Source organism: Coloeus monedula, assembly GCF_965178545.1.
Source record: "Coloeus monedula genome assembly, chromosome: 12".
NCBI lineage: Eukaryota > Metazoa > Chordata > Aves > Passeriformes > Corvidae > Coloeus > Coloeus monedula.
In genome coordinates this window covers 1,488,161-1,513,460 of record NC_138792.1, presented here as the reverse complement: position 1 = coordinate 1,513,460, position 25,300 = coordinate 1,488,161, and the positions used below count along the sequence as shown (strand labels likewise).

Genomic DNA, 25,300 nt, shown 5'->3' with positions numbered 1-25,300 from the left:
GTGGCCTGGCCCCTTCCCCAGCCCCCACCTCCCGGGTGGGATGTGCTGTGGGACCCGGCAGGGCTGGGACCCTGAGTGGTGGCTCTTGGGGGTCCCTTGGGAGCCAGCCCTGAGGGTGGTCGTGGGGATGCCGGGGGCAGGCCAGAGGTGCCTCTGGCTGTGCCTGGGATGATTTGGGAACAGGGAGCTGAGGTTTCCTTCCCAACCTGATACTGCTTTCCTCAAAATCTGGCGCCTTTCTTGCCTTTTAGCTCAAGTCTGTAACTCGGGGCTTCACCTCCTGCCTCCTGCTCCCTCGCGAGAGGAGGACCTGGCTGTCCTTCCCCACCATTCCCGTGGACCCGGAGCACTGGGATCAGGGGCTGGATCCCCGGTTCTCCCCCACCGACCCCCAGCAGTCCCAGCCCCTGGGTTGGGACCCCCTTTCAGCTCCCTGCGGCCCCTCCATCCCTCCCTGCACAGGGTCCCCCTTCCCAAACCCCCTCCAGCCTCTCGGTGCCGGCTTTTCAGAAGGGAATTCAGCGTGGAATGAGGGAGGAAAACGTGAGGAACGTCGGGAGGGGAGCGGGTTGCTGGCCGGGTCACGGGGAGCCGCCGTTATCTCCGTGCCATCGTGGGCGGCACGTGGGGACACAACGGGACCGGCGGGGCCCCCCCGGGGCAAAGTGCCGGAGGCAGAGATGGGCTCAAGGCCGTTCTCCCGGGGCAGATAAGGGCACTGCCTGGACTCGGCCCATCCCTGCAAGGAGAGGCAGCTCCGCCTTGGGAAATCGTGGATTGATCCCTGCTGGGCAGGCGCAGCCTGGCGTGAACCCCGCTCCAGGAATGGGATTCACCCAGTCCCGGTGCTGCGGATGGGATGGAGAGAAAGGGAACTCTTCTGGTTTGAATAATTTATCTTGGAATCGTGGAATGGTTTCAGTTGAAAGGACCTTAAAGCCCATCCAGTGCCACCCCTGCCATGGCAGGGACACCTCCCACTGTCCCAGGCTGCTCCAAGCCCCAGTATCCAACCTGACTTTGGGCACTGCCAGGGATCCAGGGGCAGCCCCAGCTGCTCTGGGCACCCTGTGCCAGGGCCTGCCCACCCTCACTGTAAACTTCCTTCTTTCCATGCGTGGTCCTGCAGGGTTGGTGACACATCTGCTGTCCCTGGCATCCCCTGGGAGCCCTGGTGGGTGCTCCAGCAGCAGCACAGCTTCCCTGGAACACAAAACCCTGCAAGGCCTGAGCTCATTTCCCAAGGGCTCCACAAGCTCCACACTCCGGGATGCTCAGCCCCCCCAGCTGTTTCCGGTCCCCGGTGTGGGGGTGGCAGCTGTGACACCAAACCTCTGCCGTGGCTCCTGCTTTGAGCCGTCACAGGTCTCACGTGGCTGCTGTGAAGCCCCTGGGGTGGCAGGAATCCTATGGGAACAGGCATTCCCCTTCCCTGGCAGCACTCCGGCTGCTTTCCCTTTGGCCGGGGGGGTAGAGCAGCCTTGGCCCCCCCACTTCCTTCCCCTGCTCCTGTGGTCCCCTGGAGGTGCTGGGATGTCCCCAAGGTGGTGACAGCAGCATCCCTGTGTGGGATCCAGCCTGGGAGACACAGGGAAGTGGGGAATCCGGGGCTGGTTTGGGATGGGTGAACACAGAGAGGGGGAGGATCCAGGCTCCTCCTTGGGGACGGGCTTGGGACTATTGGGGCTGGATTATCTGGAACAGGATGGCTTTTTTTTTTTAAGTTCTTTGCCAGAAAGGTGATTTTTATTCCCTTGTATCTCTGGATTTTTACACTCCTTCCTTTCCAAAAGGGAAACCCAAACAGAGTTGCCTGGTGTCTCCATATGAGCCCTGTGCCCTCCTCCCTGTCTGTTGCTTTTCCAGCTGCTGCTTTTCTTTTCCTTTGGGGTTTGTCCCTTTTAGTTTTGATCCTTCCCTTTTAGTTTTGATCCTTCCCCTTTTCTCCCTGGGAATGAGAAGTGTGAGCAACCAGGAATCTCCTCTCAAAATTAGATTTGGTGCAAAATGTGAACCATTCATGGAAAAAAATGGCATTTTCTCATGGAAAAGTACCCACGTCTGTAAAAAAACTGGAATATCCCCCTTGTTTCAGTGCAGGGGACTCAGTCTGGGGACAGTGGCCCAGTTGGGGGGGGTTTCAGGCCTCAGGACTGGGGACTGATCCCTCCATCCTGGTGCTGCTGGAGCTGCCCAGGTGCCGGGGCTGCTGAGGCTCCTGGAAGGGCTCAGGGGTTGGGATTGGGATTGAATCCTGGGGTGCTGGAGCTTCCTGAGCTCTCCGTGTGGGAGCACGGCTGGTGACGGAGCTTGGGTTTGGGATTGGGGATCAAATCTTGGGGTGCCGGAGCTTCCTGAGCTCCCTGTGGGATCACAGCTGGTGATCCTGGAGCTCCTGGGCACCCGCTCAGGTTTGGGATTGGGGTAAATCCTGGGGTGCGGGAGCTTCCCGAGCTCCCTGTCAGAGCACGGCTGGTGACAGAGCTTGGGGTCGAGCTTTGAGTCCCGGGATGCCGGAGCTTCCCCAGCTCCCCGTCAGAGCACACCTGCTGACGGAGCTCCCGCCTTAGGGCCGGGATTAAATCCCGGGGTGCTGGCGCTTCCCGGGCTCCCTGCCGGAGCTCCCGGCCACCCTGTCGCCCTTTTATGTGCGGGTGTCCCGCTGGAGCCGCGGCGGGGCCACCGCCGGGAGCCTGATTGGCTCCACACCCCTGCGCCGCTTCCAGGTTGGCGTTTCCTCCTCCCGCGGCCAGGTAAAGCCTTCCCGACCCGGCACCGGCCTCCCACCCGCGCAACTCGCTCCGGCTCGCCTCAGGGTTTTTTTTTTTTCCCTTTCCCTTCCTTGTTTTCCCTCCCTTTTTTCCCCCCTTTCCCCCCGTTTTCCGGGCCGGGCCCGTCCCCGCGCGGGGGGATGAGCAGCGGGCTGGTGGACGCCGCGGTCTTGGCGCCGCTCAAACCCGTCACCATGTCCGGGGACCCCCATGAGGACACCCCGGTCTTCGAGGACATCAAAGCCCCTTCCCGGCCCCTGGAGAACCCCCCCGACCTGGCGCAGGTAAGCGTTGGGAAGGGGCCGCTTCCGCCCGCTCAGGTGCGCGGAGCCTCCCGAAAAAACCCTGGATTTGGGCTGAATTCTGCTTTGTTTTTCCCGTCGTTGCTGCGACACCTCCGTGGCTTTGTCGGCTCCTGCTTCCCCCTCCGCCGGCTTTCCTCCTGGGCGTGTTGGGTTTCGTTTGGGAGTTTTGGGGTTGGGTTTTTTTGCCTCCTGTCTGCCTTCAAAGCTCCTCGTCGTCCGTGTGGGCTTTGCTCCCACTCCAGGGTTCAATCCCTGGCCCCTGGGATTGGCAGGTGAGGGGTGTCCAGGGGCTCTCCCACTGGCAAGGACAGGACGTGGGCCCTGGGATTGCTGTGCCCGCGTGTGCCGGACGAGAAACGGGACCTTCTTTTCCATTTTATTTTATTCCCTGTATTTTTCCGCCGCCACGGCGGGGAAGGAATGCTCCTCGAGATTCCCTGGCAGCATTCCCCCTAGATAAAGACCTGGATAAGTGGCTTTGGGATGTTCCTGCAGGCCCAGCCCTATCCTGGGCCCTGCTGCCCACCCCAGCCAGGGGGACACGGCTCCGTGTCCCACCACGGAGCCTCCAGCCGCTCTTCCCAGTGGGAAGGAGGCTGAAGCAGGCCCAGCCCCACCCTGGAGCCGAGGTTTCCCCCTTTTCCCGCTCCGTGGGGCGCGGGGTGCCCGGGATAATGATTAACCCCGAGCCCCACGGCCCCAGCGCCATTTTGATCCGGGCGGGAATGCTCCGGCCCCCGGCTCCAGGGACACGCAGGGACCCCCACCCCGGTTCTGCTCCTCTGGAGACCCCCGCGAGGGCACTGCCAGCAGGGGTGGCACCAGCCAGGGCTTGGGGCTGTGTGTCCACTGCCCCTTCCCTTGTCCCCGTGTCACCAATGTTCCAAGGGCCATTTTGGGGCTCTGGCCCTCACAGGGAGGCGAAGGCCAGGTCTGCATCTCTGGATTTCCTGGAGATCTGGGATCCACAGGGGCTGCCAGCAGTGCTCACGGATGCGGGGTCAAACTGGGGACCATTCCTCCTTCCCCTGTGATCTTCCTGCCCCTCTGTGCCAGGGTTGGGGTTACCTGGATCAGAAGCGGGGTGGTGGCTCTTGGAAAGCTGGGGATTATCTCTGGGGCCTTCCCAGGGGGAAGAGCTGTCAGCTCCCTCCAAACCTCCCCAAAATGGGCTGGGGAGGCTGAGCTTGGCTTTTTTCATTTTTCCGTCTGGGTGGGATGAGGCAGCGGGGCCGTGACCAGTGGGGCAGTGTGGCCGTGGCCAGCCCTGAGCCACCTCAGGGGGACACCCGTGGCTGGAGACACCTTCCCCCCCCAGTCTTTGCTGCTCTTCCGAGGAAAAGGGGGTTTGGTCTCACTTTGCTCCGGGGTGGTGGCAGCGGAGGGGTGGCCTTGGAGGTGTCACCCCTTTGCCAGTGACCCTCCTGTGACCCTTTAGGGATCCTGGGACTGTGGGGCTGAGCAGATCCCACGGATCCCCAGACCCACCCAGGGAGCGGGACCATGAGTGGGACACCCCGAGAGCCCTGGGCTGCACCCCACATCCCCGGGGAGGAGTTTTCCATGCCCTGGCCCCTTTCTCCCAGCAGATTCCAGAGGCTGTGGCGCTGTGGGAGCTGTGGCTGGAGGGTGGAAAAGCTGGAAGGCCGCAGGGCTGGGAAGCCTTTGCTCCAAAGGGTTTTTATCAGTTTGACGAGGCTGGTGCCAAAGGCTGTGACCTGTCAGGCTCCAGCTCGGAGCAATTCCCGCTGCTCTGGCTGCCCGAGCTTGGGAAAAGGCAGGAGCAAATTATCCCCGTGGTTTTGAAGTGCCAGTGCCATATATCCCCCTAAAATTGCTTTTCAGGTGGGATCTCTTTGCTGTCGAAAATTTTACTGGATCTGCCTCAGGTGGAAGCAGCTCCTCTGTGGAATTTCCAGCCAGCTTTTCCCTTTCCTTGGCTTTTCCAACCACGCGGCCCTGAGTTAAAAAAGCAGAGAAAAGAGGAGGGAAAAGTGCTTGTGAGAGGAAAGTTTTCCTTCCTGATTTGAGTCAGGTCAGCCAGAAAAAGCATTTTCTTTTTAAATCTCCAGAGGTGGATGCTGGAGGGAATAATAATAATAATAATAATAATAATAATAATAATAATAATAATAATAATAATAATAATACAATCATAATAATAAAATACCAAGAATAATATTAATAATATTAATAATATTAATAATAAAAAGCAAAAGCAAGGCATGTCCAGGGAACATTTCAGGAGAGGAGGAGCCGATCTCTTTGTGTGGCTGTCGGGTTCCCTGGATGAGTGAGGAGCCTGTGGGATTTATCCCTCCTCCCACCTGGCTGCCACAGCATTCCCGGGCACCTGGGGCTGGAGGAGCATCCCGGCATCACGCAGGGCCTGGAAGAACAGGGCAGGAATTGGCTCCTCCAGGCTTCCCTGCAGCTGTGGGCAGGTGGCTCTGAGGATCCTCGAGGATTTGGGAAGGCAATCCCTGTCTCCGTGGCTCCAGCCGGGAATTCTGGTGTTGGAGGTTGTTGAGAGAGCGAAGGAGCTGCTGGGAAGAGAGAGATGGACAAAGCCCCAGCGTGGCCCTGGGTTTAACCCCTTCCTGCCTGTGCCAGGCCCCGGGGCAGTTGTGGTGGGGCTGGTGAGCTCCCAGTGGGGCTGAGGCTGCTGTGGGAAACAGGGAAGATCCTGCTGAATGTGGAAAGGGATTTTCCTTGGGTGCAGGCTGAGGAACAGCAGCAAAGGGCTCCCTTTGTGTCCCCTGATCCTGATTCCTGCCCCACGGACACTTCCTCACCTTGTCCTCGGCTCCCTCAGGCTGGGTCGGGGGCTCAGGAGGAATAAAACACCTCGGGCACCTGGGCGGTTCCTGGACACATCGGATGGGATCAGGAAAGTGCCATTCCCAGAGCTTTTCCTGGCACTCCCCATCCTCAGTGCCGGGAATGGCCCTTCCCAGACCCTTCCAGCAGCGTGGAAGAATGGTGGGACAGGGTGGAAGTGCTGTGGTGCTCCTCTGTCTTCGTCTTGGCAGGGATTTTGCTGCTGGATCACAGGAGAAGCTGGATCCAGCAGTTTTAGGAATGCTCCGGCTTTCAGGAGCTGTTTCAGTCCTGCCCTGTCCCTGTGCCATGTCCTGCACCCCCTTTGGTGCCACATCCTTGTCGTGAACGTGGCTGTGGTGGCCTGAGGGTGGCTGTCCCTTGGAGCAGGGATGGCTTTTCCTGCTCCTTGGTGCTCCAGCACCTTGCACAGCCCAGCTGGAACCAGGGTGGTGGGTCCTGGTCAGGGCCAGGAGAGCCCTGCCTGCCATAAATAAATCTCCTTTATTTATTAGGAGAGATGTTGGAGTGCCCAGCACAGCTCCCGGGGGATGATTCATTTCCTCGGGCTCCCAGGAGCTGCAGGCAGGGAATAAATTTGGCTTTTCTGCAGGGAAAGGGGAGATGGAGGCTTTGGAATTTTGCTTTGGACCTGGAATGAGATGCTGGGGGGAGAATCATGGATGTTCTGCCCTTGGGGATCCTCCTGGCTTTGGAGAAGGGTTCAGAAATTCCATGGAAGTGTGCAAAATCCGTTTCTGAAGGGTGCTGGCAGCCCAGGCAGGCTCCAGGGTGTGCAGGAATGGCATGGGAGAGATGGGAAGTTAAATCCGGACAAGGAGGAATGGGCACAGCTGATCCCTCTGGCACGAGGATGGGTTTGGGAGCTGGTGGGGCTGAGCCTTGCATGAGGGATCTCCAGAGGGAGGGATCCTTCCCTCTGCTTTGCTTTGGGATCAGCTGATCCCGATGTTTTTGGGACCAGCCTGTGGATTTGCAAATCTGATGGGCTTTGTGCCTGACAGGTGTCTGCAGGGCCACAGGGAATTGGGGTAGATTCCCAGAAAGAATCCCTTTATCCCACTAATTTTGCAGGAAGACCCTCAGGAGAATCCCCAGCCCACCCCTGGGTCAGGGGTTGGTCCCATGGCTGAGCGACTCCAGAGGCAGCAGGATAAACCCAGTGAGCCGAAACCCGGGAAATTCGGGCGGTTCATCCTCAATATTCGTTACTTTATTTTCCTGGAGTTCCCCGGGTGGGTGCGGGAGGGAGTGAGGAGCGGGATGGAAGGAGGAGCAGCGTGGAACAGCTCCCCGGAATCGCTCGGCCGAACTTTGAGCTGCGGAGCGCCGCGACTTTGTCCCGGTGTGGGACAAAGGCTGATTGTTCTCCTGCGGGAAGTCTGCCTCGGGAAGGGGACAGGGATTCCAGGTGTGCCGTGCTCATCCTCCTCCCCGCCACCTGCCCTCCGCTGGGCTCAGCTGGAAAAGCGCCTGTGGCCCGGTGGTTTTTGCTTTTTGGGAACCTGCGGAAGGCGGGGATGAGCGGGGCGCTCCGATCCAGCGCCTTTCCCTTCATCGCCGCTCCCGAGCGGTGTGTGGGGAGCGAACCCCGCCGCCTGAACTCACTGCCCGGCCTTTGGGGAATGCATTTCTGCCTCGTGCATCACCGCCCGGGAGTTTTCCCCCTCTCAAACCTGTTCGGTCACCTCCCGGCGCTGTTTTGTTCTCCTTCCCTGCTCCACTGAGTTCTTTTATCCAACCCATCCACTGCAAATAATCGCACTTACGAGCGTCTTGTGAGCTCGATTGCAGTGTTTGCTTTCCTCGTGCTCCATTGGCGAATTCCCGGAGTCACAGGGTCCCGCCGGGCTCTGGGGATTGGAGAACTCGTGTTTACAATTCAGATGTTCTCAGAACTTGAGCTAGCATGAAAACCCTCCAAAAAAACCCCATGGGCTGTTTACCACATCAAAGAGCTTCAGCCCCGTTCGAGCTCGGCTTGAAACTCAAACAAAGAATCTTTCACCGAGTTCAGAAATGCTGCGAGAATTCTTGGAAAATTATGGTTTTCTCAGTGTGGTGGGGAGGGACCTTCACGTTCCCACCCAGAGCAGGATTTGCGGCTATTAAACCGCATTTCAGCACCTCGCTGTTTGTAGGATTTTCAGTGCAAGCGGGAGAAGGGAATGGCAAGGAATTCACCCCGGTGTAGCTGCTGTGAAAACAAAGGTTTATCCCGAACCCCGGCATAGTATCCATCCCTTACCACATCCCTCACACCTGAGGCACTTTGTCTCATGGATCTGAACCCATCCTGGAGAGGCCAGAGGATGTGGATGCTCTCCAGCCCATCCAGCCCGTGGGGGTTTTTTGGTTGTGTATTTATTTACCCCAAATATTTTAATGTTGTCTCTACAAAATCCTCATTTTGCTGCTCCTCAGGGATATTTCAGGGAGCTGAACCCGGGAATGGCTGGATATGTTACAATTCCTCACAATGAGCAGGTTTGGTGTCCTCTGAACTGTGGAAAGGCCCCAGATTTGTTGGGAATACCAGAGCATCTCCCCAGCTGCTCATTCAAACCATTTCCAAGCGTTTCATTCTGGGCAGCTTCCAACATTTGGGGGTTTGGTGGTTCTGCGGCGTGGGAGAAACTCAAAGCCATTAATTGGGGGTTTGTCATCCCCTCGGGGACCCCAGGAGTGTCCCAGTCCTTGTGTTTCCCAGGGCTGGCATTGCCCAGGCTCCCAAATGCTCCCACTGAAGCCTCTCCAGGGCTCGGAGCCTTCTCTGGGAGCTGTTACTGGCCATAATCAGCCTCCCTTAATAAACAGCAGCTGGGGATTCCTTTATACACAGGGAAAACGTGGAAGGCCCTGGATCTGGAGGAAACTCTGGATTTCTGCTCCCAGGCCAACACCAGGAGCACAGAGGCCGCTGCTGGTGCAGGGCGGGGAACGAGGTGATGGTTAAGGTTCCTTCCCACCCAAACCATTCCACGATCCCACAAAATACTCAGGATGGGACACGTGGCTGTAGGAATGGGGGCTGCAGGAATGGATCTGCTCCAGCGTCCCCCTCAGTCCCTGTTTTGGCAGAATCTTCTCGGCCTGGGGAAGTTCAAGCTTGGAAGAAGAGTTGGCCCAGCCCAGCATTCCCACCTGCCTCAGGGGTTTGGTTTGTGTTCCCAACTGCTCTGGGAGGAAGTTGGAGCCGCAGGGATGGTGGGATTTGCTGTCTGCATGTGAAACCTGACCTTGCCCGGGGTCTGCCCCGTGGTTTCCTGGGAAGAACAGGATTTGTGGCCTGTTTGGTGGGATCTGGATGCCAGGAGGGCTCCACAAGCCCCGGCAAGCAGCTGGTGACTCATTCCATTGTCAGTCCTTGGGAATGTGCTGCCTTGGAGAGGAGCGTGAGCTTCCACAGGGACTGAGGGAGGCAGAGTGGATCCCACCAGCTGGGGGGGATCCCTGGGAGCTCCAAAGCCTCTCCCATGGCACGTTCAGGATTTAGGGCAGGGATGTGTGACTGGGGGAACTGGAAAGCTCAAAGACAATCCCGGTGTCCTGTGGTCAGGAAGAGGTGGATAAATTTGTCCAGGTCATCCTGGTGACATCCAAGAGTCAGGGAGAGAGTGGCCTGGGATGGAGCTGGGTCCAGAAGGAGCAATGGAGCTGCAGGGAGGGCCCTGCTCCTGGCTGATGCCAGATCCAGCGCTGATTTGTGCTGTGTAACCCAGGGTTCCTTGAGTCCCGCCGTGCTCTGGGTGGGGCTGGAGCAGCTCCAAGCCTCCCCATCTTCCAGGAGTTGAAATGGTGTTAGATCATTCCCTTTCTCCCAAAGAACCACCCAAGGGGCTGTAGCAGCTCACACCAGGAGTCAGCCCAGCTCGGCCTCCAGGAGCTTTGATGGAAAACCTCCCCTTGCCTTCAAGGGCTCCACCTCAGCCTTTGCTGAGCAGGAACAGCTCAGAAATCATGGAGTGTGAATATCCTGGAAGCTGTGGAGGTCCAGCTCCCTTAAATCCTCATGTCCTCCCTCCCCATGCTTTGAGAGTTGTCCTCACACCGCGTTGGAGCAATGGGAGAGGGGAGAGGCCATCCCTGATGCCCCCCTTCCTTCCAGCTCCATCCGGTGCTGAGGAGGCTCTTGGTGGTTCTGCAGAAGTGGGATCAACCCCAAAAATGTGGATCAACGCCAGTGCCAACATGGCACCTCCCACCCTCCCATCTGGAGAAGCTCCTTTGGTTTTCCCTTCCCGCTCCAGGCTCCGTGTCTCCAAGGTTTTGGGTTTTTTCAGTCCAATGATGGATTCAAACCTTTATTTTTGGCAAGGCTTCTGTTTGCTGCTGGAGCCTGGCTGTTCCCAGCTGCTCCTCTTCCAGCCCCTTGACCTTGGAGCTGGCTGAGGGTGTTTTCCCTGGCTCCCTTGGCCTTTGGGATTGTGGCATGATCCCAGTAATAAATACCTGAGCTGGATTGCCTCGGAGGGAGCCTTTATCAGCTGCCGGAGGGAAGGAACTTCGAGCACAGTCAGTGAGTCTGGGAATGGGGCTGCCTGGCTGGAGATTCCCGGCCTCCCTGGCTGCTGGGAAGTCGTTATTGGCTTGGGGAGTTGCAACACAAGGGCAGGAAGGAGCACTGGGATAACCCTCAGGAGCTCCTGGGCCATCCATGGGCACAGACCTGGAGAAGGGAGGATCCATGTCCTGCTCCAGGAGCTGGAGAGCTCGGGGATGGACGCCTCTGCCAGGCTCCTCCCTGGGCACGGGATTTCAGCATGGATCCCCACTTCCCAGGTGGCCAAAACTCGGGAATTTTAAACACCCCAACAGCCCTTGGGGACAGCTGTGACCCCAGGGGGCTGAGCACCCCCAGCACCCTCTGTGTGCAGGGACAGCGAGGGGGTGGATTCTGCTCCCAAAGGGATTTGGGACGTCCCCATCTCCCTGTGCTCCTGGGGGCATTTCACAGCAGGTAAAGGTGGCTCTGGGACACCCCCAGCACCCCGAACCCCCAGGTCTGGGCACCCTTTATCCATGGCCTGGCAGGGAATTGCTGCAGGAAAAGGGGAAACTGTTGAGCTGGAAGATGTAAAGGTTGGATTTGATCACCTTAGAGATGTTTTCCAACCCAAATAATCCATGAATGCTTCGAGGGCAGCCCCTCACCCTGGAGTTGCTCTGAACCCCCAGGTCTGGGCAGGATGAGGAGCTCACATCCTTTATCTGTGGCCTGGCAGGGAATTGCTGCAGGGAAAGGGGAAATGTCTGGAGTGGATGATGTAAACCTTGGACTTGATCACCTCAGAGGTCTTTCCCAACCCAAACAATCCATGAATGCTTCCCCTCATCCTGGAGTTGTTCTGAGCAAGCAGGGGAGCTCATCCAGGGCCTTCCTGGGCCCAGCACATTCCCACGGGAGCTCAGATTCCATCCGGGATTCGGCTTTGTTGTTTACGGCAGCCAAACGTTGGGCACTTGAAAGGAAGAGTCCCGGGGCTTTCTTTGCTAATCCCGTTTTACAGAGAGTTCCAGGAGACTTGAGGAACAAACAGAAAATAACGTCGATCCAGGTCGGTATCAAACCCAAATGATCAGAGGGACAAATATTTACCCAGGTCAATATTTAACCAGGAGACAATAAACGCTGATATTGAACCAAATCTGGATATAAATACAGGCTATTTATAAAGCGAGCCTGCACAGGGGCACTGCCAGGGCCGTGCCAGGGGGGTTGATTGATGATTATCCTGCCCATTGTTTGCTGATTCCCTTGGAGGCTGGAGTTTCGTGCAGGTGCACGGAGGAGAAAGAGCCCGGGCTGGGTTGTGGCACGACCGTTGTGCCACACCTGTGCTCCCGGGGTCCCTCGTGCCGGGGACAGGCCCCCCTTCCCCGCTGGAGCCGTGTCTGGCTGTTCCCCCATTCCCTGAACCCCCACCTAGGAACGGTTTGGGTTGGGAGGGGCATCAAAGCTCACCCAGGTCCAACCCTGACACCTCCCACTGTCCCAGGCTGCTCCAAGCCCCAATGTCCAGCCTGGCCTTGGGCACTGCCAGGGATCCAGGGGCAGCCCCAGCTGCTCTGGGCACCCTGTGCCAGGGCCTGCCCACCCTCCCAGGGAACAATTCCTTCCCAATCTCCCACCCAGCCCTGCCCTCTGGCACTGGGAAGCCATTCCCTGTGTCCTGTCCCTCCATGCCTTGTCCCCAGTCCCTCTCCAGCTCTCCCCTTTGGGCCCTGCAAGGGGCTCTGAGCTCTCCCTGTGTCCTTCCCTTCTCCAGGTGAGCACCCCCAGCTCTCCCAGCGTGGCTCCAGAGCAGAGGAGCAGCTCCGTGGCCTCCTCTGGATTTATTCCAGCAGTTCTGCATCCTCCTGATGCTGAACCCCAGGGCTGGATGCTCGTGGCTGCCCTGCCTGGGCACAGGTGACATTCCTCCAGCCCCCCTGTCCCCAAAGCTCTTTGCAGCAGTGACAGCACCACAGCGGGGGCTGCCTGTGAGCAGGAGCCTGGCATCCAGCTGAGAAGGAATCTCCCATCTGGGAGCTGGAATGGGAGCTCTGGCCAGGCAGGAGGGAGCTCAGGGCTGATGAAACTCCCCCGCCTGTGCCAGCCCCTCCCTGTGCCACCTTCAGAGCTCGTTGCCTGTTTAGCAAACACTGATTTCCCTCCTCGTGCCCTGGCGCTGCCCGGGTGCTGACAACACCTGATGTTCCTCCGGCCGTTTGTCATTTATCACCTGCGGATTAGGAGGTGTTTAATCAGGGACAGCCACGTCCCGCCCCCGCCCCGCCAGCCCCAGCCCAGCTCTCCGTGCTCGTGGTTAATCCGGGTTTAGCTGGGGCCTGCCAAGAAATGTTTGTGTTGGACTCTGCTTGAATCGATCTCGGTGCTGATAACAGCTCCCCCGGCCTGGGACAGCTGATCCAGGGATAGAGGGCTCCCAGGCTCCTGCAGGATTTATGGGAACGGGCAGGGGTGGAGGGTCTCGTGCCCATCCCTCTGAGCCACTGGAGAATCCACTCCGGAGAGCTGGGATGGCATTGCCCTCTTCATCGAGCCACTGGTTTTACTGGGGCTGGGGGCTTCACATCCTCCAGCTCTCCCAGGGGCTGCTCCTGAGGTTAGCCCCTCCTCCAGGGAATTCTGGTCGCCAGGTTTGGGTGTGCTGAGTGTTACACTGCTGGTCCAGTGACACAAACTGGTGTCCAGTGGCCTTACTGGAGTGGACAAAGTACTGGTTTGTGCCTTTTCCTTCTCATTTTTATTTTGGTTTCTTTTTCCTGGCAAATTGAGGAGATGCTTCTCCAGTGTTGAACTCGTGTGACTCTGGGGGGGAAATCCCCCTGGAATTCAGTGCTTTGGCTGTGCGAGAGGAGTTTCGCGTTGGCTTTCCCTTCCCGGCCACATAAAGATGGCTTCAAGTCAAAGAGAATGGGTTTGGATGGGATATTGGGAAGGAACTCCTGGCTGGGAGGGTGGGGAGGCCCTGGAAGAGGCTTCCCAGAGAAGCTGTGGCCGCCCCTGGATCCCTGGAAGTGTCCCAGGCCAGGTTGGACATTGGGGCTTGGAGACAGCCAGCAGAGCAGAGGCTTTGTTGGTCTCCAGTTGAGTTTCATCCCAAAAAGAGGATCCAGCGCCTGGAACACCCCTGCAGGCTTGGGATTACCTGGGGAAGAGCTTGGCTGGAGGACGCAGGAACTTCTTCCAGTGGTTCTTCCAGTGATGGGACACAGCCTTCAACCCCAAAGCCCAGGAGATTTCTTGTCTAAGCATCTCCTCGTGCTTCCATGGCCACGTGGAGCCCATGGATCTCCAGGGATGGCAGCTCTCAGCATTCCCAGCCTGCTGACATCCCTCCTCTGGGACCTCTGGTCTGTTGTGGCCTTGCAAGGAACATTCTCCATTTAGGTGCAATCCCAGGATATGAACACCTCAAAAAATGGGAAAACTCAGTCCACTGAGTTGGTTTTCCTGGTTTTCTGTGTGCCAGAGGGAAACCTGTGCTGGTTTTGAGCCCATGCTGGTCTCAGTGACCATCCCAAACTGGGAGGGGACAGGAGGCTTTTCCAGGGTCCTGTTGGACTGGAGGAATGGGAGAGGTTTGGGTGAAACCAGGTGGTTGTGGAGAAGAGGGACACGCTGGAAGTGAGCAGGAGAAGGATGTGGAATGAGGATGAGCCCACAGGAGGCTGGTAAATGCTGGTTTGGGATTTGGAGAAATCCCAGATCTCTTCCCCTCTGCTTGGTGCTGGAGGACGGCGGCCTGTCTGGAGCACTGACCTTGGAGAAAGGTCTGAGGGATGTGGGAAGAGCCCTCAGCCCTCTGTGGGAATTTGGGAGAGGTGGAGGCAGGAGAAGGGAGAGGTGCAGGACATTTGTGAGCACATCGGCATCTGTATGGGGGTGATAAAGGGGATTTCAGGTGCCGTGCCTCAGTTTCCTCGGGAGTGCTCTGTACTTCCCATTTGTCTCTTCTTTCCAAAGAGGCTTCCCTGTTCCTCCTCGGACAAGCTCCAACCCATGGTGGGCAATCACCAACCCATGGTGGGCAACCACCAACCCATGGTGGGCAATCACCAGCTGCTTCCATGTCACGGGGTGTGGGGTGGGAGGAGACACCGGTGGCAGGGGGGATACCTGGAGGCCCTGGGGGGCTCTGGGAGGCTGTGGGAGGCTCTGGGGGGTGCTGCCCTCCTTGGCCAGGGGTTTTTGAGGGGGGTCTTTGGGGTGGCCAAGCCAGGGAGGACACCCCACTAACCCAGCCCTGCCCCCTGCAGCTGCACCCCATGAGGATGGACCAGCGGATGCCACCGCTCATCCTGGAGGTGAGTGGCTTCCCTCGTTCCTTCCCTTGCATCCTCCTGCTCCCGTTGGTGACAGGAATCACAGAAGTCTCCAAGAGGTTGAGCTGGGACATTCCCCACTTCCCATTCCCACTTTCTCCCTCCATCCCCGCTGGCAGCCGGGACAGGTCCCTCCGTCTCTGCCAGTCCCCCGTGCCAGCGCGTCACTGCCACTGCCATGGCTTGTGTGTCCCCACGGGCTGCATCCCAGCGCCTGTGACAGGAGCCAGGAGCGACAGCCAGGGCACCCGAGTGCTGGAGTGGCACTGGGTCACCTCAGCTGGACTGATGACTTTGTAGGATCATGGAACGGTTTAATTTGGAAAAGCCCTCTAAGATCATCCAGCCCAACCATTCCCCAGCACTGCCAAGGCCACCACTGGCCCCTGTCCCCAAGTGCCACGTCCAGAAGGCTGTGAAACCCCTCCAGGGATGGGGACTCCAGCCAGGCCTGGAGAACCCTTTTTGGAGAAAATTTCCCCAATATCCACCCTGAGCCTCCCCTGGCCCAACCTGAGGCCGTTCCCTCTCCTCCTGTCCCTGTTCCCTGGGAGCAGAGCCCGACCCCCCCGGCTGCCCCCTCCTGTCAGGGACTTGTGCAGAGCCACAAGGTCCCCCCTGAGCCTCCTTTGCTCCAGCCTGAGCCCCTTTCCCAGCTCCATCAGGAACTCTCCAGCCCCTTCCCAGCTCCCTCAGCCACTGGATGTGGATGTGGCATTGGCTGGGAAGTGCTTTGGGGTCACAGGTGCCAGCACCTGGCCAGGCAGTGTTTTCCAGGCGTTTCTGGGCCACAAACAAAAACTTCCCGTTTCTCCCACTGGGAAGGACAATGGTGCTTGGGATTCCTGCACAACTGTGGCGTAGTGGAGAATTCCATGGGGTGGAACTGTTGTTGTTCGGGTCCTGCACACACACACAGAGCAGAGGGGCCGGGCTGGTGTCCCTCACCACCCCTTTCTCCAGGAGCCTGAAGGGGAATTACTGTGTTTTTTTAATGGAAAAACTGGGAAAAGGCTGTGCTCTGCAGGGAGGGGTGGTCACAGAGGGAGGGAGGTTGGGTGACACCAAACACGGCACAGGCAGAGGATAGGGGGGTCTCCAGATTTGGGATCTGAAATTCGGGCCCTGCATGGAATCCTTTAGTTTGGAAAGGCCCTCTGAGCTCCACACCTCTCCACGTTTGTATTCCTGCCCGGTCCCTGCGGCAGAAGGACCTTCCCTTGGGAACTGCAGGTGAGAAAGTGAAATGCCCGAGATAAGGGAAGTGTGGAAGGAAAAGGCACCCAGCACCTTGCCCTGCCCCTGCTCCTGCCAAGTGGGGCCGTTCATTGCTCAGGAATGTGCGGCATCCCGAGGCGCCCGGGGTGAGCTGATTCCCAAGGGAACCCGGCCTGTGCCAGCCTGGCTGCCGGGAGTGCCCAGGGCTCGGCTCCAAGGCTTTGGTTCTCCCGAGGGAGGGAACCCGCGCTGGGCAGCACGGGGAGCAGGGAGGCAATCGGGGTTGGAGCTCTCCATGAGGATGGAATGGAGATGAGGGGACCCAGGTCCTTCCCCTGCCTCCTGCTGATGCCTCAGGGTAAAGAGGGAGGGCAGGCACCAGGGACAGGAGCCAGGGAACGGCTGGAGCTGGGCCAGGGAGGGGTTTAGGTTGGATATCAGGGAAGGTTCTTCCCCCAGAGGGTGCTGGGCACTGCCAGGGAATGGGCACGGCCCCGAGGCTGCCAGAGCTCCAGAAGCTCTGCCAGGGATGCCCAGGGTGGGGCTGTTGGGGTGTCTGTGCAGGGCCAGGGGCTGCACTGGATGATCCCTGGGGGTCCCTTCCAGCTTGGGATATTCTGTGACTCCATGAGTAGCTTTGGGCTCAGCCTGAGCCAGGGTTCCCTGTCCAGAGGAGCTGCTTGAGCTTCCTTTAACCAGGACAGCAGCTTCCAGGACCTCCACGTTCGACGAGAACAGACATGTCACGGTTGGACTCGATGACCTTCGAGGTCTTTTCCAAGCACAGCAATTCCCTGATTCCATAGGGCTCCCAGCACGGTGTGTACACACACCAGTCCCAGCACGGCCCTTCCCAGCCCGGCCTCCCTGAGCTCCTTCCCGAGTGGCACAGGGTGGATTTGTGGCTGTCCCCATGCCTGGGTGACAGCCAGCTCAGCCATGTGTTGCCAGCACAGCTCCCAGAGGTGCAAAGGCTCTTTGAACGAGCTGGAAGCTCCGTGATCCTATCCCTGGAAAGGGCAAGGAAATCTCTTGGCTCCCTCCCAGCTTTGTTAAGAGCCCTGAGGTGGCAGCAGGGCTGACTTTGGCCCATGGCACTCTGGTGACACGGTTCAGGGCTGGAAACCTCGGCTCAGGGCGTGGGCTGAGCTCGGCTCCTGCTCCTGGAGTGCGCTCTGGGCTCCGCCAGGGAAACCTGGTGGTTTTCCAGCTGCTCTCCATTGGAACGAGCCTCCGAGGGCTTTGACACTTGGAGAACCACGTAATTAAGGGCTGGAGCTCTGCACAAGAGCTTCAGTGCTGGGATCTGCCACCACAGTGAGCAGAACCTGAGTCACCCAGTGCCAGCAGATGAATTTCCTCGAGGATTTCTCCATCGGGTTGCTGGATTGTTGGGCCTGGATCCAGTGGGATGCCACAGCAGGCGGGAACCAGGAGGGGAAGGAACTGGAGCCAGAGGTTCTGGTAGCTTGAAGGAGCCAGGCTTGTAAAAACAGCTCTGTAAAACCAAAACTAACCCAAAGGTTAAGCCAGGGCTGAGTCACTGCCCAGGTGAGGCAGGAAGGCAGGAACTTTTCCCATTTTAGGCTCAGAACCCACTGAGTAAGTGGCAACATCACTTAGATTTCTAGGCCCAAATTATTCCCAATTAATTAAAGATATTGTCCTAGAATTCCTCAGTTCATTAAAGAGACTGGCCCAGAATAAAACACTCCTCAGGCTGCTGAGTTTAAAGGAGACCAGAGCCAGCGTGTCCAAGGTGGGCTGCAGATCCAACCTGAGGTGTGATCCTGGCTGGATTCAACCCATTCCCGGTGCTTGTGTGGCCAAAGCTTTGTACCCAAAGCTCTGTAGCCAAAGCTTTGTAGCCAAAGCTTGCTTCCCCTTTATCAGGTGTGATTTGTGTCCTACCTGCATCCTCTCCCTGGCTGCCCGCTGTTATCAGGGAGATAGGGAGGGGGGAAGTGGGGCAGAGGCCGCTGATTCAGCCCTGGGGAGTCTGGCTGAGTCAGACCCGGAGCTAAATCACCTCAGCTCGGCTTCCTGGGCCGTTCCTGCTGCTCCCTCCATTTCCTGCTGGCTCAAATCCCCGCTGGACGTTGGCCTCCCCCCACTGGGTGTCAAGGTCACCTTTCCCAGCTCCCGTGTCCGTGTTTTTGCCCCAGGCACGCTCGGAGATGGACAAGTACCTGTCCAGCGAGGTGCCGCCCATGCCGATGCTCCCGGACAAGAAGTACCGCCGGGAGAGCGCCTCGGTGGTGGACGAGTTCTTCTCCACGGAGAAGCCCAGCTCCACGCCCTACAGCGTGAACATCAACGTCATCCTGCCGGACACCACGCACCTGCGCACGGGGCTCTACCGGCCCCCCAAATCCATGGCCCCCTTCCCTCAGATCAAAACCGAGCCCGGCACCGGCTTCTCCCAGCCCTGCTCGTCCGCCTCCGGCCCCACGCAGACGCTGCCCGACTTCACCAGTGTGTTCAGCATGCCCCAGTCGGTGGCGGTCAACAACATCTTCATCAAGCAGGAGATGCCCGCGGAGATCCCGTTATCTGCGCACCCGCAGCAGTCCCAGCTCTTCCAGCTGCCCCTGGGCGGTGCCGGCGCCGACATTCCCACCCTGGCGTCCTCCTCCAGCAGCAGCACCACGGCCATCAGCTGCCTCAGCGGGGTCACCATGTCCACGGGCTCCATGGCCAGCGTGGCCCACAGACCTGTGCAGCCAGCAGGGCCCCTCAAGCAGTACCCGCACGTGGCCCAGGGACAGGGAAGCTTCGGGAACATCCCCGGGCAGTTCTACCCCACCCCAGGGGTGACTCTGCCCCCCTCGCCCCCCAACTCGCAGCCCGGCAGCCCCGAGAACCAACCCGAGCTCATCAACACCATCTCTCCCCCGCCGTCCTACGAGGCCACTTTTGGACTGAAGCTGGTCCAGTCGTCCCAGATCCCCCCAGTCCCCAACAGCATCGGGGGCCTCTCCCAGGGGCACATCGTGATGCAGCCCCCCAAGTACAACCGGCGCAACAACCCCGAGCTGGAGAAGAGGAGGATCCACCACTGTGACTACCCAGGTGTGCTCATGGTGGGCTCTGGGGGGCTCTTGGCACCCTGAGGATGGGTGGGGGTGTCCAGGGAGGATAATCTGAGATCCGTTTTGGAATGGAGCTGTGGATGGAGCCCCAGGGAAGCAGGAGGGAGTAGAAGAGGTTGATCCCACCAGCACGGTGCGGTTCTTGTTTTGTCCCCTTCCCTCTCCCTTTACACTCTGGCAAAAGCAACTCAGAGAGGCAGAGAGCTCCTGCAAGGCCAGGGATGCTCCTGGGAATCTGCACCTGGGAATCTGCACCTGGGAATCTGCTCCTGGGCTGCTGCTTCGCTCTGGTCTCTCCCAACCCCAAGCAGCCACGTGAAGCCACTCTGCCATTCCCACTGACCCTTCCTTTCCCTCTGTCTCACAGCGAGTGGAAAACCAGCAGGGAATTCCCCCAAGGAGACCCAGACTCTCTCTGTAGCCCCAGCTCTGATCTTCCAAAGGCAATGAGCTGAATGTCCCGGTGCTGTCCTGACGTGGCTCCGTGGCTGCATCAGGAGCTGTGGAAGGGCACTCACGGAATGGTTTGGGTTGGAAGGGACATTTAAAGGCCATGTCATGCCACCTCCTGCCATGGGCAGGGACATCTTCCACTATCCCAGGTTGATCCAAGCCCTCAAGCTGGGGATCAGCCCAGAGATGCTCTGGCTGCCCCTGGATCCCTGGAAGTCTCCTAGGCTGGGCTGGATGGGGCTTGGAGCAGCCTGGGATAGTGGAAGGTGTCCCTGCCATGACAGGAGGTGGCACTGGGTGATCTTGCCTTCCAAGCCAAACCACCTGGGATTCCATGACACACATCAGGGAAGCAAATCCCACTGAGAGATCCCAGTGAGAGCAGTCTGAGGGCTTGGAAATCGCCGCTCCTGGAGCCAGGACACACCTCCCACTTCCTGGGCTGATCCCCAGTGCTGACCAGTTGTGGATTAGCAAACAGTTTTCCCATGGGGGTGTGTGAATGAGGAAAGTCACTTCCTAACTGCCTCCTGTGAGATTTATGGGCTCTTTCCATGGCATGGGAGTGGCTGGAGGTCAGCCCAGAGGCTCTGCCTGCTCCAGGTCCTGTCTCCAGCCATGATCCCAGGAGGGGAGAAGCAGCTCCTGCCCGTCCTGAGCAGGATGGGCCCTGTCCTGCTGATCCTGGGCAAGAGGCTCCTCTGGGCTGGGTGGAAACCCTGGGACAAAAAATGTCCCCGTGCTGCTTGTGCAGGTGATAAAAATTCAAATTCGTATTTGAATGTCCTCATCAAAACACAAAGCAGCAGGGCCAGAAAGGGCAGCAGAGGCTTCCTTAAGCTTTGTCCAACTGAAACCTGGGAGCAATTAAACCCGACTCGTTTTGAGACACCTGCCGCTGGAACTTTTCCCCAGCCCTGGTGTTTCTGTTAAACCCTGTCTTTGATTAAACCTGTTCTTGCTGATCTTGTGAAAACACTTGTCCCTGGCTCTGTTCTGGCACCTGGAAGCCAAGCTGTGACTGTCCCTGGCTCTTTCCTCCTTCCTGGAACATTTGTAGCACGTCTGCTGGGCCGGGGCTGTTACAAAACCCAGCCTTGCAAAGTGATATCGGCTGTGACTGGAATCCAGGGAGACAAAGGGCAGCACAAAACCAGAAATGGGGGGGGGGAATCGAGGGTTTTCATCCTGCTGGTGGAAAAAGGGGTTTGAACCTCTGTGCTTGATCCTTCCCCCTCTAATTCCCAGCACAATTCCCATGGGTGGCAGGAGAAGGTGTTCGAGTCTGTCTGCCTCAGAGCAAACGCTCTTTAGTTAATACTGAGCCCAAGCCAGGCTTATTTGCATGGCCCAGCTCTGTCCCTCACCTCAAACACCAGGGTTTGTTTGAGCAAGGGCCCCCTTTCTCACAGGGAAATTGTGGTTTTTTTCTGTCCTTGCAGGTTGCTCAAAGGTTTACACCAAGAGCTCCCACCTGAAGGCACATCAGAGGACTCACACAGGTAAGAGCAGCTCCAGGAAGTGCTGCCAGCCTCAGGTACCAAACCCCCCCAAAAGGGAGAGATGGGATTTTGGGAAGGAATTCCTGGCTGCAAGGGTGGGGAGACCCTGGAAGAGATTTCCCAGAGCAGCTGTGGCTGCCCCTGGATCCCTGGAAGTGTCCAAGGCCAGGCTGGACACTGGGGCTTGGAGCAGCCTGGGACAGTGGGAGTTACCGTGGTGTGAGATGAGCTTTAAGGTCCCTCCCAACCTGATTTGTTCCTTGATTCTGTGCTTTTCTGTCACTCTGAGCTCTTCCCTTGAGATGTCCCAAATCCTACCCGGGGCTGATCCTGCTGACCCTCCAGGAAGGTTGCAGAAGGCCTGTGTTGCACGTTTGGGACCTCTGAGGAGACCGGGGCATCTCTTTTGTGTCAGAGCTCCCAAGGAGAGGGGGGAACCCCTCGTGTCTTCTTGGGCACCACTCCCTCCAAACCCACCCAGAGAAGGGCTCCCAATCCGTGCAGGGCTGGGCTGTGCCCTCATTCCCGAGGGTGCCGTGGTGCAGACAGGGACCCCAGCACGGAGCAGCTCCTGCTCAGCTCCCCTGGGCCGATCCCAGCTCCGTGACACTCGTGCCGTGCATTCAAGCCCCAGCGCCCTCATTAAGGCATTTATTATACCTGAAACCTTATCAGATCCCCAGGTAGTCCAGGAACCATCAGTGCCCTCATAAATCTCTTTTATAGGAGGGCTGATCTTTACTGAGAGCAATTAAGCCGGGCCCAGAGTTCACTTCTCTTTTTTATGAACAACGACCAAACCCTGCTCTGCGGCTGGGAATTGGTTCTTGCTCTTGGCTCCGTTCCTTCCTCCCCTTATCAGCCCTTCAAACAAAGAATTTCGCTTTGTGGGTGAGCCACGATGTTTTTTTGGCAGGAGCTGGGGAGGAGGGGGCTGGAAAAGAGCACGGAAGGGGTGGAAGAAAGGAACAGGAAGGATGTTGTCCCAGAGCTGGGTGCCGATAGGGATTTATCACAGTCTGGAATCAGGGCTTTAAAATTAAATTAAACATCTCTTGTCCCTTCTGGTTGGGAGCACAGGGTTTAGCTCCGTGCCCAGGATGTGATCCATGAGTTGGACACCTCCTTACCCATCACATATAAAGATGTACCCAGGAAAACTTGAGTGGGTTTGAAATCCAGTAAAACTCTGGTTTTTCCAAGTTTTCCAGTGATCAGGGAGGAAATCCAAGTGGCTTTGCCTCCTTCCCCTCCCCTCCTGTGAGAGGGAAGGGCGGAGAGGTGAGGGAGGATGTGAGCTGAGGGGTCAGGAGAACTGGTATGGGTGTGGGATGAGCAAAATGTAGGGAATCCAATCCAGAGCCGTCCTACAACCCAGGCCCGGCATCTCTGCATCCAATGTTTTTAAGCCTCACGTTTTGCTTTGCCTCGCTGAGCTCATCACCAGAGCTACAAGAGCAAGGACTCACCCCAAACCCTGCCTCAGCTCCACCACCCAATGGGTTAAAAATGTCCCTTCTCCCATTCCCTGCCTGAGAAATCCATGATCTGGGAGCTCTTTCCTTGTGGTTTCCCGTTGCCAGGGGCCGGGTGTTTTCCTCTCCTGGAGCCACCATTCATTTCCTGGGTGCCATTGTGAGATTAAATATAAACCCCCGGGGCCGGGAATGCCACCTTGGATCCTTTGTTTGAGCCCGCCCTGCCGTGCTGTCCTGGGAGACACAGCCAGCTCCTGGGACAATGGAAAACCTGGGACAATGGGAAACCTTGGGCTTCTATCCTGGAGATCAACCTGGCACTGTTTGGGAGCAAAGGGCCTTGGTGGGGTTGACCCAGCCAGGTGACCTGGAGGGGACAAGGCTGCAAGGGGCAAATCCTGCCTTTGGGAATATCCTGCTTTGGGGAAAATCCTACTTTGGGGAAAATCCTACTTTGGGCAAACCCTGCCTTTGTCTTGGCATGTCCCAAGTCCCGTAAAACCCCCACCAAGTCCTTGTAAATCCTCTGCAAGTGCTGTGTTTACCCGAGCCATAAAAACACCCCTCTGTTTCCCACGGAGCAGCGCCCAGGGTTTTTGGAGGAGCAGGATGTGTTCCTGCTGCTCTGCCTCCTCCAGGTTCACACATCCGTGGTTTTGTGCTTTTCCCACTCTGGGCAAAGCACTGGAGATCGTGCTGTGGCTGATTTCACTTCCCTGACCAAACGTGGCATTCCCAGCCCTGCAATTATCCAAGGCCGGGTTGGACAGGACTTGGATCTAGTGCACGGTGGAACCCGGTCTGGTGGAACCTGGCCTGGGGAAGATGGGCTTTAAGGTCCCTTCCAAGACAAGGCATTGCAGGATTCCCTGGTTCTGCAGAGCAGCCTGTGGGAGGAAGGGCTCCTTGGGAAGCAGGGAGAGGAAGGAATCCCTGTAAACTGATGTCATCCCTGGAAGTTGGTGTAGGAATCCCTGGAAGTTGGTGGAACCTGGTCTGGGCAGGGTGGAATGTGAAGGGCTTTAAGGTCCCTTCCAAGCCGAGCTGTTCCAGGATTCCCTGATTCCACGGAGCAGCCTGGGAGAGGAAGGGCTCCCTGGGCAGCATGGGGAGGAAGGAATCCCTGGAAGTCGGTGTAGGAACCCCTGGATGTCAGTGCAATATGACAGGCTTCCAAGTCAAGGCATTCCAGGATTCCCTGGATCTGTGGAGCAGCCTGTGGGAGGAAGAGCTCCCTGCAAGCATGGGGAGGTGTCCCTGGAAGCACGGGCAGGAAGGAATCCCTGGAAACACGGCAGGGCAGGGCACACATGCCCGTGCACGCGTGCTGCGTGCGGACGTGCGCTCCCGCCGCGCCGCTGCGCCCGGCAATTGGCCCGGGAAAGGGTAAATATTTGAGGTCGGGAATGTCAGCACATTCCCTGAACTCTGCCTGCTTGTTCAGGCTGTTAAGAGCAGCACTAATATTTGAGAGCACCACGCCCTGCGTGGGGACAGGGCCGCAGCCAGGGTTCAGCCCCGCGGCCCCGCTGGAAGCGGCCACGGCCTTTTCCGGCCCAGTTCCCAGCTGGCTGGGAAGGTGCCCGGTTGAATGGATTTGGGTTGGGAATGGGTGTGTTTGGGAGGGAGGGGGTGAGGGCACGGGGATGACATCACCTGAACGCTCTGAGGGAAACACAATGCGTTGTGTACAGAGCTGCTGGCGGGGAACTTGGAGGTGTGGAGCGTTAGGTCACGGAATCCTGGAATGGTTTGGCTTTGGAGGGGTCTTTAAAGGCTGTCTGATCCTTTAGGGACGCCTTCCAGCAGACCAGGTTGCTCCAAACCCCATCCAATCTGGCCTTGAGCACTTCCAGGGATGGGACAGCTGCCAACATTCAATGGAGGTTTCAAAAAAATTTAGATTTTTCAGACTGAAATTTAGATTTAGAGCCCTTGTCTTCCTCCTGGCACCTCCCACCACCCCCACCTTCCTTAGGAATTTTGGGCTTTTTATTAAAAAAAACCCAACCTAATTCAGAAGTTGTTTTTAGCCAGAAATGCTCCAAAATCCCACAGGAGCTCGGAGAGCACTGGAAGGCAAAGCGGGACGGGGTGGAGAGGGACGAGACCTGGGTGGTGCAGCTCCGCCTGCGGTCCCTCGGTGGCTCTGGGCTGAGCGCTCCGGGGAGCCCTGGCAGTGCCAAGGAAGTTGGGCGTGTCCCAGAGGCTGGGGGGCGTTTTTGGGAGGCTGGGCACACGTGTGACCTGTGGCTGTCCCCTGGCCAGGCGAGAAGCCCTACAAGTGCACGTGGGAAGGCTGTGACTGGCGCTTCGCCCGCTCGGACGAGCTCACCCGGCACTACCGCAAGCACACGGGGGCCAAGCCCTTCAAGTGCCTGGCCTGCGGCCGCTGCTTCTCCCGCTCCGACCACCTGGCCCTGCACATGAAGAGGCACCAGAATTAGGAGCCGCCTCCCTTCCCACTCCTCCGAGAGCAGCTCAAACTCTTCCCGTCTCCCAGGGAAGAGCCTGTACATAGGAATGACCCCGCGCCGCGATCAACCGAGGCGGCAGGAGAGCTCCTGCCAGCCTGGCCCCGACTCTGGTTTCACAAGAGACTGAAACCCACCCAGCTCATTTCAGACGAGCCCTGATTGCAGACTGAGCTCCTGACGAGCCTCCTGGTGGCACCGGGCCGACGGAGCCAAGATTCCCAAGGGCTTTCTTCCAGCAGTCCTGCTATTTATTTGTCACTCAGGAGCGACTTCATGTCTCAAGGCCTTTTGGGACGGTTTTTGCCCCTTTGGTGAGGTCCAGGAGGATGTG

At 58.1% G+C, this 25,300-nt stretch overlaps 1 protein-coding gene across 1 annotated transcript; it reads left to right on the top strand.

The window, feature by feature from the left end:
* Positions 1-2,911: 2,911 nt before the first annotated feature.
* On the top strand, positions 2,912-24,939 carry LOC309577311 (Krueppel-like factor 5; the record flags this gene model as incomplete). The annotated part of the gene is made up of 5 exons (XM_082289233.1): positions 2,912-3,055; positions 14,684-14,731; positions 18,133-19,039; positions 20,955-21,014; positions 24,761-24,939. The coding sequence occupies 5 exons, from the start codon at positions 2,912-2,914 to the stop codon at positions 24,937-24,939; spliced, it is 1,338 nt and encodes a 445-aa protein (XP_082145359.1).
* Between the last annotated feature and the right edge of the window lie 361 nt (positions 24,940-25,300).